Source organism: Chanodichthys erythropterus, chromosome 17, assembly GCF_024489055.1.
Source record: "Chanodichthys erythropterus isolate Z2021 chromosome 17, ASM2448905v1, whole genome shotgun sequence".
Lineage (NCBI taxonomy): Eukaryota > Metazoa > Chordata > Actinopteri > Cypriniformes > Xenocyprididae > Chanodichthys > Chanodichthys erythropterus.
The window spans coordinates 18,196,127-18,210,968 of record NC_090237.1 but is presented as its reverse complement, the minus strand read 5'-3'; the positions used below and the strand labels follow the sequence as shown (position 1 = coordinate 18,210,968).

At 38.4% G+C, this 14,842-nt stretch overlaps 1 protein-coding gene across 1 annotated transcript; it reads left to right on the top strand.

Moving 5' to 3' along the window:
• Positions 1-51: 51 nt before the first annotated feature.
• Positions 52-14,571, top strand: ccdc92ba (coiled-coil domain containing 92Ba). Its single transcript, XM_067365669.1, has 4 exons — positions 52-349; positions 4,706-4,838; positions 6,024-6,071; positions 13,749-14,571. Exons 1-4 carry the CDS (start codon positions 338-340, stop codon positions 14,438-14,440), a joined length of 885 nt encoding a protein of 294 aa, XP_067221770.1. The 5' UTR covers positions 52-337; the 3' UTR covers positions 14,441-14,571.
• Positions 14,572-14,842: the final 271 nt, after the last annotated feature.

Here is a 14,842-nt window from a genome sequence, read left to right as displayed (position 1 = left end):
ATGATGATGATGATGCTGCTGTTCAGTAGACGCAGGACACACGAGCACATCGGTATCACATAATCGATCGTGACATTGTCAGATAAAGCAATTGTACTTTAGCTAAGATTATGAAGGACTGAAATTTCGTCGTTCTCGCGAAAGCTCTGCCGTTGCTCTGGGGCAGATCCGTATTTCCTTCTCCCTTTGAGATGTGCATTGATCTTCTTTAAAGATGTCGTCATCCTGTATGTTCAAGGGTCGGTTCGTTGAAGGGCAGAGATGTGGAAGTGAAGGAGCACGTTCATTCTCTTCATTATAACGCCTCAGCTGTTGGATACTAATACAAGCCGCGCTAATGGAAAATACGGTGGGTGCTGTTTAATATTATGCGCAGTGTTATCGAATGCTTTTATTGTATGTATATGGGAAAGAGTGACTATATAGCTTATTGACATTTAAATGGGTTTTACAATGCGATGTAGTTGTTGTATTACATAATGTATCTGCGAGCAGTCGACATTAATGTTTCTAATAACCTCGCTGGGTGTTTTTAGCATAATAACGCTCAGAAGTTTAATTTTACAGTGTGTCACACGAAGATGTGAACATATTTTGTTAATTTGTGCCTATCTGTGCTCTTAAAATGTGCTCTATTTTAAAAAATGTGCAGGGTAACAACAAAATAACTGGTTTTATTCAAGTCAAAAATATTATGAATCAATCAACCTACATTAGGTCACACCAACGAGTAGGGTAACATCAGGTGGAACAGTTTTTGCCTTTTTTATGTCTGAGGACATAATTTCTAACCATTACCTTTGATGTAAAATACTGTAAAATAACAAAAATAGGATAAATATCAGATATTGCAAAAAGAAAAAGGAATTAACGAGAATTTTGTACCACATTTTGAATTTCATGGGCATTTTTGTAACTTTTGGTGGCATTAACATTTTTTAACACTTGATGCGTAACATTTTTCCCCAAATCTTCATTAATTTCTGACCCTGGTGTATGTAAATTCATGGGGCCCAGGACCAAATTGTTTTTGGTGCCCAGTGAGTAGGCTATGCTAGACCTCTTATTACGGAGCATGTGACACAACATTCTTGGTTGAATATGTTGGACTGAATATCAACACAAAATATTTTATCAAAATGTTCTGTCATCCAATTTTTCAATACATTGGTGCAGGGATGATGTATTTTTGTAGGGCAGCTCAGAAAGTTAGCATCACCCTGGTTCCTTAAGCAAAAACCCAATATTATTGCATTTTGGATTATTGCAAGAGGTAAGGTCTGTTACTAACAAAAGCTTATGATTCTTATACATTTTGTTTATCATGATAATCTTCACAAATGAACATGACATTTATGGATTTTGAAGCATAAATACAGTTTGCAGAAGTCAAAAGCTAAACATAGGCTATAAACAAACTACAACATGGTCGCATGACTTCAACACCACCATCACTAAACTTCCGACAGCTCTTTTCAGTCTTCGTTTAAAAACATTTTCCTTGAAAGTTAAGTCCTGGGTATACTTCCTTTTTTTTAATGCATACGCTATATGGATGTGCAACGATTAATCGTTTCCAAAATAAAAGTCTGTGTTTACGTAATATATGTGTGGTCTGTGTATAATAATTATGTATATATAAATACACAAACATATATGTATAAATTTAAGAAATATATGCATGTTTAAATACATATATATATTTATATATATTTTATAGTACATGTAAATATAAATATTTTATATATAAATTAACATTTTTCTTAAATATATACATGTATGTGTCTGTATTTATATATACATAACTATTATAAACAGAACACACACATTTATTATATTATATAAACACAGACTTTTATTTTGCAAATGATTAATCACGATTAATCGTTGCACATCCCTAATACACTAGTGTACGCGGCGCACAGTTGAAGGCACAGCCTTGGAAAGTATACTTCATTTGACTCGTACCCGACGCATGCACAGTTTTGAGCAATCTCTCACCACAAGTTACAACCCATGTAAACATCTTTGTATTCTTTAATGTTAGAGTTGTACAAATGAGGGTACTTTCTAACCTCTTATGCTGTGTTCACACCAAACGCGAATAGAGCATCTGGCACGAATGATTTCAATGTTAAGTCAATGTAAAGATGCATTTACGAGCGTCTGGAGGTCTCGCGGCGTGAATGAGGCGTTTAGCGCGGCGCAGAAGCCGTGAATTCGCCACATTCGTGCGTCTGTGCGAATGACGCGAATTTAGCGTTTTGCGCATTACGCGCAAATGGTGCTTTTTGTGCATTTACGCGTGTGACGCGAATTCGCGTCTGACGCCCGAGTTGAAAAATTTGAACTTTGGCGTAAATTTGCGCCGCGTTAACCAATCAGGAGCCTGCTTGCTGCTGTGGCAGCAGGCCCGCCCGGAGTCACTCATTCAAAATGGAGGAACGACTGATATTATCAGTGAGCAGTCACCCAGAGATTTATGACACAAGTTCATACTTCAGACAGGAATAAAAAGGACCTCGCTTGGAAGAGTGTCGGTGAGGAGACTGGACTACCTGGTAAGTTGTAAATACACATTTCACTTTTGAGTCACGTACACGTTTATCGACCTGCGGCCTTCCCGCAACGCTGACCCCTACGCCGCTGTTCTGCTCTCCAGAGCAAATACAAAGCGATAGCTCTCTTGATGAACGCACGATCAACATCAGCCATCTTGCAAACAGACAACCGCCTAGCACCTGCACCTCCCACAAGAAGCGGATTTCGCCTGGATGCGCGTCAATTTAGCTTCAAACGCTTGTTTTTTATGCGCGTCTATTTCGCTCGACGCGTGAATGCATTCAAAATGTTCAAGCGGCAAACTAGACGTGGTAGACGCGAATTTTACGCTCTATTCGCATTTGGTGTGAACGCAGCATAAGGCCTCCATCAATTCGTCACTGTAGCTTGCATGTGTTCCGGTCTGTTCTGTTTATGCAGTTTTCTCTGACTACCTTGTGAATCGACACCCCCAGGGCACAGTTGTCACCTTGTGGATAAACTAATTACTGCAAAAATCACGGTTACAAAAATCTGGCGGTACACGAACGGCATGCGCTCTTGTGATGACGAAATTCACGTCACGCACACTGTTCACTCACCATCGTGTATGTGTAAAAAGTGAACTATACTCTTGGCTTTAGAGTTTTAATAGTTGGCAAGAGCGCGATTATAAACACAAGGCTATGAAAGTGGACTTGTGAGTAATTGAGTTTACCTGTTAGGCTAATGACGTTTAATGGTGCTGTGTGTAATTTTTAGCAGCATCTAGTGGTAAGGTTGTGAATTGCAATATAGAGAAGCTACGGTGGCCAACACAAAGATGTTGTCATCTGAGAATGCGCTCTGTAGAGTAGTTTGTCCATTTAGGGCTACTGCAGAAACATGCCAGCGCAAAATGGCGACTTAACATGTAAGGAGACCCGCGGTGTATGCAGATAGAAATGGCTCATTCTAAGGTAATAAAAACATAATGGTTCATTATGTAAGGGCTTTATACACCCCTGAAAACATAGTTATGTATATTCTATTGCATTTCTGTCAATAGATCCTCTTAAAATGTACACATTGGGTCTCATTCATGAAACACGAGGAGAACGAATTTTTGTGTAAATCGTGTGTAAAGTGGTTCTGGCGTAAATTTTCGGATTCATTAAAATGTTCGTATTTTCCAAACGTTAGTTGGTACGAAAGAAATCTACACCTGCTCCCAGCCACGCGTAAATAGTGCGTTTAACATCCGAGCGTTTTGCTCATTAATAAGGCTGCATTTTAATTCACCTTAATAAGGTACATTACACAGCATTTTGAAAAAATATTATATATAGTAATTACATAAGTTTTTTTCTTTTTACTTTTATTGTGAGAGCCAGTAATAGCATCTGCAAACGGAGCACTTTAATCAAATAATGAATTGATTTCAATAGGGCTGAGCAAAATAATGGCCCCTTAATTGTTATGGAAATTGTTTCCTATAAAATGGCCAAAATCCTTCGTTTGGCGTCATAATATGATGCCCATATATAGTTGTCAGTCGGATTTAATGGGCGGGATTTATGGTAATTGAGAATGAGCGTGCACGCACGTCCCATTTACGACTGATTGGAATTCATTAAAACACACACACATTTCACTATCTCTTCTGACGTTTACGAAGTGTTTTCGGGAAGGTCTCTTTACGCGCAAATCACTCACATATTTACTCGTATATTTACGAATGTTTCATGAATGAGACCCCTTGCACCTTTAATGTCCCTGACAATCCTGTGTAGTCCCGATTAGCCACTTGTTAGCAACTGCATTTTACAAGACAAGCAAAAGCTTTAAAAAGATCACAAGAGGGTATGTATTTTATGTCATAGAATAAAATGTGGAAATATCTTGAGCTTGTTTTCACCACAGACCTTATTTCAAGCATTTATTCAAAAACTCGTTTCCTGGTTTTGGCCTACAAAAATACCTGTATCCCTGCACCACTCTCTTTACTCACTGGTGAGAGCATTGTGGAGTGAGAGAAAAGACAGATGCTCTTATTTAAACAGTAAAGAGTCCCAGTTTTGTAATATACTAAATATCAGTACTCTTGGAACACTGGAAATTTAGATTAGAGGACTGGAACGTACCATTATATACTGTAAATATTCATGTGTTTTGTACGGTAAAGGGATCACCGGTGGTCTCACTGGAGCGGCAGGTGGAGAGTGTGGAGAGGAGCATTGTCTTCCTTAGACAGGAGCAGCTGTCTCTGCTGCATGGACTACACCTGGAGATCCTGTCCCTCCAGAAACGCTGTACAGGTGTGTGTCAAGACCATTCCCACTGACCGTACAGTCACCTGCAAGTTGTACACAAATAATAACATGCATAATTGAATTGAGTGACATTTCATTTATCATAAATCACTCCTAATTGGATGTTGTTCCAAAAATAATGTTGGCACACAATCTAATTGTGTTGCCAGGCATGCATAGGCAATGCCCTGAATGCTAAATGCCAGGATCCTGTGCAGAGGAGAGCAGGGTTATGTTGATACATAGCCTCTCTTTGATGGCACAGGCTCCACAGAGAGAACCACAGGTCAATAGCTTCCTGTCAGTGCAGGGCTCGTGTTTTCCCTCTCAGTAATATAGTGCATGGCCTTTCTACCTGAACTTTGCTGTAAATGTGCTGAGCCAGCGAGGGCAGAAAAAGCAGCGCATTGCATATTCATCTCTTTGCTCTTCTGCTCTTCTAACCAGTCATTCTAGTTCAAGACCACAGGAAATCAGTTTTTCTCCTGAAATCCTTTGATATATAGATTACCATTAAAAGGTTTGGGGTAAGATTTTTTTGTGTTTTCAAAGAAGTCTCTTATGCTCACCAAGGCTGATTTTTTTGGTCAAAATGCAGTGGAAATAGTCATTTTTTAAAATGAATTTTTAGAAGCCATTACTCCAGTCTTTAGTATCACATGATACTTCAGAAATCATTCTAATATGCTGAAATATTTCTTATTATTATCAACATTGAAAACAATGTTGAAAACTGCAGCAGTGCTGCATAATTTTTTTTTTTTGTGTGTGTGGAAATTTTAAAACATTTTTGTCAGGATTCTTTGATTAATAGGAAGTTCAAAAGAACAGCATTTATTTGAAATAGAAATCTTTTGTAGTATTATGTCTTTACTGTCACTGTTGATCAATTTTTTTGTATCCTTGTTGAATAAAAGTGGTAATTTCTTTTGAACTTTTGAACAGTATTTGCACATGAGAATATAATTATTTAATTAAATAAATTAAGCTTTATTTGACTTCTTATTGCTTTTACTTCCATAATCTGATGCATGCCAAATGAAATATAAAATATAGGACGAGACGTTTTTACCAACAACAATGAATTCAAGACTTATGGCATGATTTATAATGATTCTTTAAATGTTTAAACAAAATAAAGGATCAAGAAAATAGCTCAGAATTAACAGTGCATCTGTCTATTACTTACAGAACTCACACAAGAACTCAACATGAAGCCCCCAGGCAGGAGTGAAGCAGGTGAGCTCGCTTGCCTTCCAAAAACATTTTTTTTTCATTTATTTGTGAGCAGAGTTGCTCATGTAATACAGCAGTAGGTCTATCTGCATATACATGTTGGTATCTGGTATGTCTAGATCATATTTGAAGGACTTTAGCATGCATGAAAACATCATATTGATTGAAAACAAACAAAATGATGCACTCAGCGGTTCTTTTTTTTGTTACGATTCCATGTAATTGGCTAAAGTGATTAGTAATTGAAGTGATTAGACTCAACAAGGCACATGTAGTGTTTTTAATGACTGTGTCTTATAATTGTCATAATAATTTATCTAAAACTCGAGCCAATTTCACATCAAGAGGCCACTCATTGTTTAGCAGAAGACTCCTCTTCATACTGCAGGTCATCCCTCTCTCCTCCAGCCCGACGCAGCCTCATCCACCCACAAATTGATCCTGCCTGCGTTTTCCTCTGCTTTTGCTGCACAGTCCCAGTGGGGGTGTCCAATTACCGCATGTTTTTTTGCTGAGACAAAGTCGGGCAAGGAGACAGAGAGGAATAGCACAAGAAAGCTGAGAATAGGAGAGAAAAAAGAGATTTCTAAATTATAATCAAAGGTTTTAAAATGTATTTGTACAAATTGCTAATTAATTAGTAAACATGTAATTAGTTATCTAATACATATACCACAATATGAACATAACGCACACTACCATTCACAAGTTTGGGGACAGTAACAGTTAAAAAAAAAACTTATATTCAGCAATATATACATAAAGATAAGAGAAAATGCCATTATTGTAATGTCTTCTCTTCTCCAACAAAGCTGTTATTTGTAAAATGGCCTAATTGCAAAGTTTCCAGCAGCAAGATTGTGAGTGTGATGTTGTTTTCATAAAAGAGTTCAATAAACAAGAAGTTAATATTGTGTAACTTACATTTAAGACATAATATTACCATTTACTTTATGTATTTGTGCTCTGCCAAGGAAAATAATTCCAAGCGAAAGTAGAATCCACCTTTCAGTCGCTGAGCAAAAATATGTTCTAAGAACGTTTTGCTAACGTTCCCATTGAGTTATGAAAACATTATTTCAGAATATTCTCTGATCGTTTTAAGTGTCCAGTTTATTAAACGTTTAAAAAAAAAATTTTGTTGGTTATATGAACGTTAAGGGAACATTTTTTTTTCCAATTTGTAAATTATGGGAAGGTTATTTTTGAATATTCTAACATTTTGAAATAAGTAGTGACATTTAAAAAAAAATAATAATTAATCAACGTCCAACTAAATTTTTTCAGGGAAAAAACGCTCCATGAACAATGTATAAATAATGTTTTTGTGCTAAAGTTTTGAGACCAGATAACGTTAAACAACCATTCTATTAATGTCAAAGTCCCTTTAAGAAACCCCTCTCGGGCATCCAAGTGTAACACACTCTCTTTGAATGGGGAAACATCAAATTCTCTAAAGCTGTTTGCCAAGCTTTCGATTAAATTTCATATTTGAAATCACCAATGAAATCTGACAACAACTGTCACATAAATTTTGTTTCTAAACGCTCGGATCATGACAAAAAACAGTATTTTTCAGGTTGGATCAAGCTAATGCGCATGCGCAGTCCTAAATGCGCGTCTCTTGTGCCTCATTTCAGAGGCGCGCGTCTGACTGTTTCTTTAGAAACCGGAGCTTCTAATGGCCGCTGCAGTGACGCGATGACTTTACCAATCAGTGATTGGCTCTTATGTAGAAGGCTGGACTTATTCCCCCATATTGCGCATTGCACTTTCTCCCATTCAAAACAATAGGAGTGATGCGTCTTGTGTTATTCTATAGTCTTTGATTAAAGGTGCCATATATTACATCTTTTAAAAAGACGTTCTAAGTCTAAGGTGTCCCCTGAATGTGTCTGTGAAGTTTCAACTCAAAATACCCCATAGATTTTTTTTAATTAATTTTTTTTAACTGCCTATTTTGGGGCATCATTAAATATGAGCCGATTTATGCTGCTGCCCCTTTAATTCTCATGCTCTCCGCCCACGGAGCTCGCGCTTGCCTTAAACAGCATAAACAAAGTTCAAACAGCTAATATAACCCTCAAAATGGATCTTTACAAAGTGTTCGTCATGCAACATGTCTAATCGCGTAAGTATGGTATTTATTTGGATGTTTACATTTGATTCTGAATGAGTTTGAGGCTATGCTCCGTGGCTAAAGCTAATATTACACACTGTTGGAGAGATTTATAAAGAATGAAGTTGTGTTTATGAATTATACAGACTGCAAGTGTTTAAAAATGAAAATAACGTCAGTCTTGTCTCCGTGAATACAGTAAGAAACAATGGTAACTTTAACCACATTTAACAGTACATTAGCAACATGCTAACGAAACATTTAGAAAGACAATCATGATATAAAAATATCATGATATCATGGATTATGTCAGTTATTATTGCTCCATCTGCCATTTTTCGCTATTGTCCTTGCTTGCTTACCTAGTCTGATGATTCAGCTGTGTAGATCCAGACATTAATACTGGCTGCCCTTGTGTAATGCCTCGATCATGAGCTGGCATATGCAAATATTGGGGGCGTACACCCCGACTGTTACGTAACAGTCGGTGTTATGTTGAGATTCGCCTATTCTTCGGAGGTCTTTTAAAAAAATGAGATTATATAAGAAGGAGGAAACAATGGAGTTTGAGACTCACTGTATGTCATTTCCATGTACTGAACTCTTGTTATTTAACTATGCCAAGGTAAATTACATTTTTAATTCTAGGGTACCTTTAATGCTACTGGAAAATTGTTTGTTCATAACTTTGAGAGAAACTTGCTAGAACGTTACCTAAAGTTCTGAGAACGTTCCCTGTTAGCTGGATATGTAGTAATAACGTTGAATGAATCAGTGTTTTAAATGAATTGGTTGAGTGAATGATTCAATTGTTCATAAAGACGAGATCGTCCTCACTGCAGAACACAAGATCCAGGGGGGTAGATCCAACTCCTCCCACTTTATATATTTCTAAACCTACCCAACTCCGCACCTTGGATCTAAACATACCCATCTCCACCACTTGGCTCTGGATCCAACTCCTCCCCCTTTACATATCCCTTAACCTACCCGACTCCGCCCCTTGGATCTCGAGTGTTCTGCAGTGAGGGGCTACTGCTAAAATGCACAGAATGACAATCTGTCTGGAATATGCAAACACAGACAAATGGAGTGATATATACTGTGAAAAAAAATATAGTGTGAAAAAATTATTCATTATATTTCCCATGGATGAGGAAAATAAACTGCTGAACTGTGCAGTGAGTCAAAAAAAAAAAAAGAGGACGTGTTAACTGATGCTATATCATGACTCCCAAAGCCTATGTTTGCTGTGAAAGATTATTCATCTGAGATCAAACATCAGCATATTTTGGATGTGTTAGTTTAGTCTTCAAAGAAGGCCCAAAGGAACCAAACACTGACTGATGGTGAAAATGATTTCCTAATTTACAAGCATATTGCTGGCACAATGTGAGTATTAAATGAACAATACTCATCATTTTTTGATGTCTATCTCTTCTTATCTGCACTAATGCCTTTGTCAACTGATTGTTGTCGACATCTCAGTTTCATTACATGTTCTATTAAAAGGGTCAGAGGCAGCAAAGAATGAACTCATTGAGGAACAGTGGAGAGATCAGATTTAAGGATCAGATAACACAGCATTTTCTATATTCACACCATGAGCTCATCTCAGTCTGGACGCATGGGTGAGGCTGATAGGCTGGCTGTGAAATCAGGACATTCTGGACAAAATGATAGACAGAACTGTGCTAGTTGCAGTAAAATAAGGGAGAGCATGAGAGACAAAAGTTAGGGACAGATGTTGAACTCAGCACGAGGTCATCAAGTTTGTGTGGATCATTTGAAGGTGGATCATTTCAGTTTGCTTAGCCTATAATTTATCTGAAATGCATTAAATTAATGTAAGCGTAAAGGATGGAAATGGAAAATACATGTTTTATCCTTAATTTGTTTTGAACATATAGAGTTATAATTTGTTTTTTTTTCAATTTACAGTTTTATTATAAAATAATTTCAAATTATGTAATTTTTGTTGTGTGCCAGCGATTTCCTTCACATTTGCTCTATGCTTTGTGGGAACGGTAGCTCAGGGAGCTTTTGTCCTAGACATTTAATGTGTCTGATAACCTTGAACAGATGGCACACCCTACCAGTAGCCAGACCAGAGTTGAGATTAGTTGATTTGGATTTACTCAGTGAGTCTGTAATCCTTGGGCACAGAAGAGTGCTTTGTCTGCTTTCCTCACCCACATCCACTTACCTTTTAGATCTCAGATTAGTTACAAATTCACTTTTACGGCTAAAATCTGATTTTAAACGCAGGGGCTTGTTCATATTAGACATGCATGTTTCATATCACAAGGTGGATCATAGACGAGATCATTTGCAGCAGCAAATGTATGTGATGTTTAGCTTCTGGGTCTTCTCACTTCCTCTGGTTTATGTTTTAGCTGCATGTAAAAGGTGAAACTGTAAGATGTATGAATTACTGGGGGTTTTGATCTCCCTATTTAAGGCTTGAATCCACCAAACAAAAGTTGGACTTTTCAAAAGTACATTTACCAAACATTTTAATTACTTATGTCATATTACTTGAAACTTTGAGGGCTGGTAGTACTCACAATGCCTATGTCACCAAGGCTCACCCAGATTGGCCTGACGGGGGCGCTACAGCAGTGAAAAGTACGAAATCGCTCATAACTCCTGAACTATGCTGTAGGCTCAAGTGTCTTATCGTTGGGATCCTTGGCTCAAGAATGACTTAGGTTTTTGGCCCGATCAGAACCAAACGAGTGCAGTGAGATTCTCCAGTGAGTCTGATTTCTCAATAATTATCAAAAAAAAAAAAAGAAGTTGAAATTTCGATTCATGTGAACGGAATGAGATATTTGCACCAAACTCAGCACACCTATGTAAGAGCTCAATCTGTGGTTGCTTAAAAAAGGATGCAGCGACTGGCCACTCAGTGGCACTATAACATAAAAAAAAACAACAACATGAAAACAGCTATAACTACTTTACATTTCTTCGATCGACTTTAGCATGCATTGTCTTTGTCTGATGTGCCATGACTGTCTATGAGGACACTGACGTGTCTCAAAAAACATGTCTGCCATCGGCCATTTAAAGGTGCCATCGAATGTTTTTTTACAAGATGTAATATAAGTCTAAGGTGTCCCCTGAATGTGTCTGTGAAGTTGCAGCTCAAAATACCCCATAGATTTTTTTAATTAACTATTTTTTAACTGCCTATTTTGAGGCATATTAGAAATGCGCCGATTCAGGCTGCGGCCCCTTTAATTGCTCGCGCTCTCCGCTCCCTCCCAAGCTCTCGACTCTATCATTGCATAAACAAAGTTCACACAGCTAATATAACCCTCAAAATGGATCTTTACAAAGTGTTTGTCATGCAACATGTCTAATCGCGTAAGTATGGTATTTATTTGGATGTTTACATTTGACTCTTAATGAGTTTGATAGTGCTCCATGGCTAACGGCTAATGCTACACTGTTGGAGAGATTTATAAAGAATGAAGTTGTGTTTATGCATTATACAGAATGCAAGTGTTTAATAATGAAAATAGCGACGGCTCTTGTCTCAGTGAATACAGTAAGAAACGATGGTAACTTTAACCACATTTAACAGTACATTAGCAACATGCTAACGAAACATTCAGAAAGACAATTCACAAATATCACTAAAAATATCATGATATCATGGATCATGTCAGTTATTATCGCTCCATCTGCCATTTTTCGCTGTTTTCCTTGCTTGCTTACCTAGTCTGATGATTCAGCTGTGCACAGATCCAGACGTTAATACTGGCTGCCCTTGTGTAATTCCTTGAACATGGGCTGGCATATGCAAAAAATGTAACAGTCAGTGTTATGTTGAGATTCGCCTGTTCTTCTGAGGTCTTTTAAACAAATGAGATTTATATAAGAAGGAGGAAACAATGGAGTTTGAGACTCACTGTATGTCATTTCCATGTACTGAACTCTTGTTATTCAACTATGCCGAGGTAAATTCAATTTTTAATTCAATGGCACCTTTAAGTTTGAGCAGCTATCAGAAAAGGTTAACGCAGGCTGATCGAACGAAACTTGCTGGGCCTGTTTTACTCACGGCCCTAGAGGCCTATGAGAAATTAGAAAGAAATAGGCCACCGGGGGGTGCCTTGGAATTTTTCACATGCGTAAAGGACAGTGTATCACACGATTTTTCGCATTCCTACCACATCATAGAACTCCTCATTCTGAGCACCTTTGGCTCTATAACTGCCGCTGTACATCGAATCATTTGTTAAATATTGGAGATTATTTATAAAAACAACTTTTTGGCTCAACCTCAATAACTGTTAAAAAGCTTTATAAACCATACATTTCCTATGGTAAATTGGCTGTAAATGGTCTTTTACATCTATGATCTAAGTGGTTGCATGCTTGCTAAATAAAACATAAAACACCTTTTTATGCATGTGCTTAAAGACCTTAAAGCGCTTGAACCCCGATAATTGCTGCTCGCAGCTATATTTTTAATTATTATTTTATCCTATATGTTTTTTAAAGGGGTGGTTGATTATGATTTCACTTTTCTAACTTTAGTTAGTGTGTAATGTTGCTGTTAGAGCATAAAAAACATCTGCAAAGTTCCAACGTTTAAAGTTCAAAGCAAAAGGAGATATTTTCTTTTAAAGAATTCTCTGTTTAAGGACTACAACAAATGGCTGGTAGGGACTACAATGAGCTTCTTCCTGGGTTGGTGACATCACTAACCCTTAAATTTACATAAATCCTGCTCCCGAGAACACGCAACAAAGGGGGCGAGGCCATGTTATTGCAATACAGTACATAACTCAAATGCAATAGCTTGTCATAAAAGCAAGATGACAACATGACAAGTTAACCATAGTTAAACTAAACTATACCTGTTTAATCTAAATTCAGCACATATTCTCTGACTCTGTATGCATCTTTCAACAGTTCCCACACTAACGATTTATAGATTATCATGACAGAATATGCTAATCAATGACTTTAAGATAGCTTAATAAATCATCAGCTACATAAATGAATCAACTAACCATTCAGAAACGTCCTGTTGCATTCTACATGTTGTCGCTTCTTGAGTCTCTCCATCATTGTCCGACTCTGTTGTGAACATAAAAGGCTGAACAGTTTCTAAAATTTTAAGTGAGTCTGCGTGGCACCCCTGCTAACACAAGCTCTTAAATCTCCGCCCCCTTCTTGAGAGCAGCAGCTCATTTGCATTAAAGGGACACACACAAAAATTGAGCGTTTTTGCTCACCCTCAAAAAGTGACAAATTTAACATGCTATAAAAAATGATCTGTGAGGTATTTTCAGCTAAAACTTCACATACACACTCTGGGGACATCAGAGACTTATTTTACATCTTGTAATGTTTTATAGCATTATATGACCCCTTTAAAATTGTCAGTTGATGCTGACTAATTTTGCTTGAAATTTTGCTTAATTTTCCTGAAAGTCATGGTATAATTCACACCATGCTTGGTTTACTGGTTTAATGACTCAATTGGTTTATTGTTTTATCTCACTGAATCGAGTTTTTTCAATAAAATATCTGTTCTATAGATGTGCAGGAGGAAGAACAGCAGCTGGAAGCCCGTTGTCAGGAGGTGGAGGAGCATCTGCAGGAGCAGCAGCAGGTCCAGAGTGATCTAAGATGGGAGCTGAGCCAGAAGTCAGTGCTGGTGGGCGCTCTCCGTGCCAGTCTGAAGGAGAAAGAGCGCCGTTTCCTGGAGGAATTAAAACACCGCAGCCACAGGACCACTGCACTCAACACTGAACTGCAGAAGCAGACAGAGGTGGCTGCATACCTGTCCTTCCAGCTGCATTCAGCAAAGCAGAAACTCCAGCAGCAGAAGCAGCAGCAGCGAAGGAGGCCGGCCCAGCTCGGCACAGACAAGCCCCCCATTCACCCTTCACCTCAGGCCAGCGCCAGCAGCCCAACTGTGATTAAACCCAAGCGGCGGAGCTCGAGCCGGCCCTCCTCGCACCTCCGCATGGAGCGCGCCAGGGAGTGCGTGCCGCGCGAGAGGGTGACGGGCCCAGAGGAGCCCATGGCCATGCCTGACCCCGCCCTCTTCCTATACCCCTACAGACACAGATCCCGACCCCTCCCACCACATAGACACGCCCTGCAGGAGGCAGATGGGGAGGAGTCAGAGGAGCTGGATCAGGGAGCTTCAGTGAGCAGACTGGCAACGACAGTAGCTAAAGCCACTGCGACCACGGCATCCACTACAGAGAACAACGCTGAATGAGCGTTTCTTTTACAGTTCACCTCAACGACCTACTTGTTTTTATGATATTTACCCCTAAATTGCTGAATTGCACCTTGAGCCCCTTGGGAGAACTTTTGCATTATGACAGAAATGTTTATATTTGCAATACAGCTAGCTTTTTTCTTCTTCTTTTTCTTTCTTTGTACAGTTTGCACATGCAGTGATGAATAGACAGAAGAGAAATTCTTGCTTACGCTCTTGTTAAACCAAAATTGATGCTTATGTTGCTGTAAAGCATTTTTGTAATCAAAACTGACCCTGAAGTCCTCAATACTGTTTCATGCATCCTGTATCTGCAGCGTGTAGTTTTTTTTTCACTGGCAATATTAAGAGGTTACAGCATTCACACTGACATTTATGCCACCTACACATTATATTGCT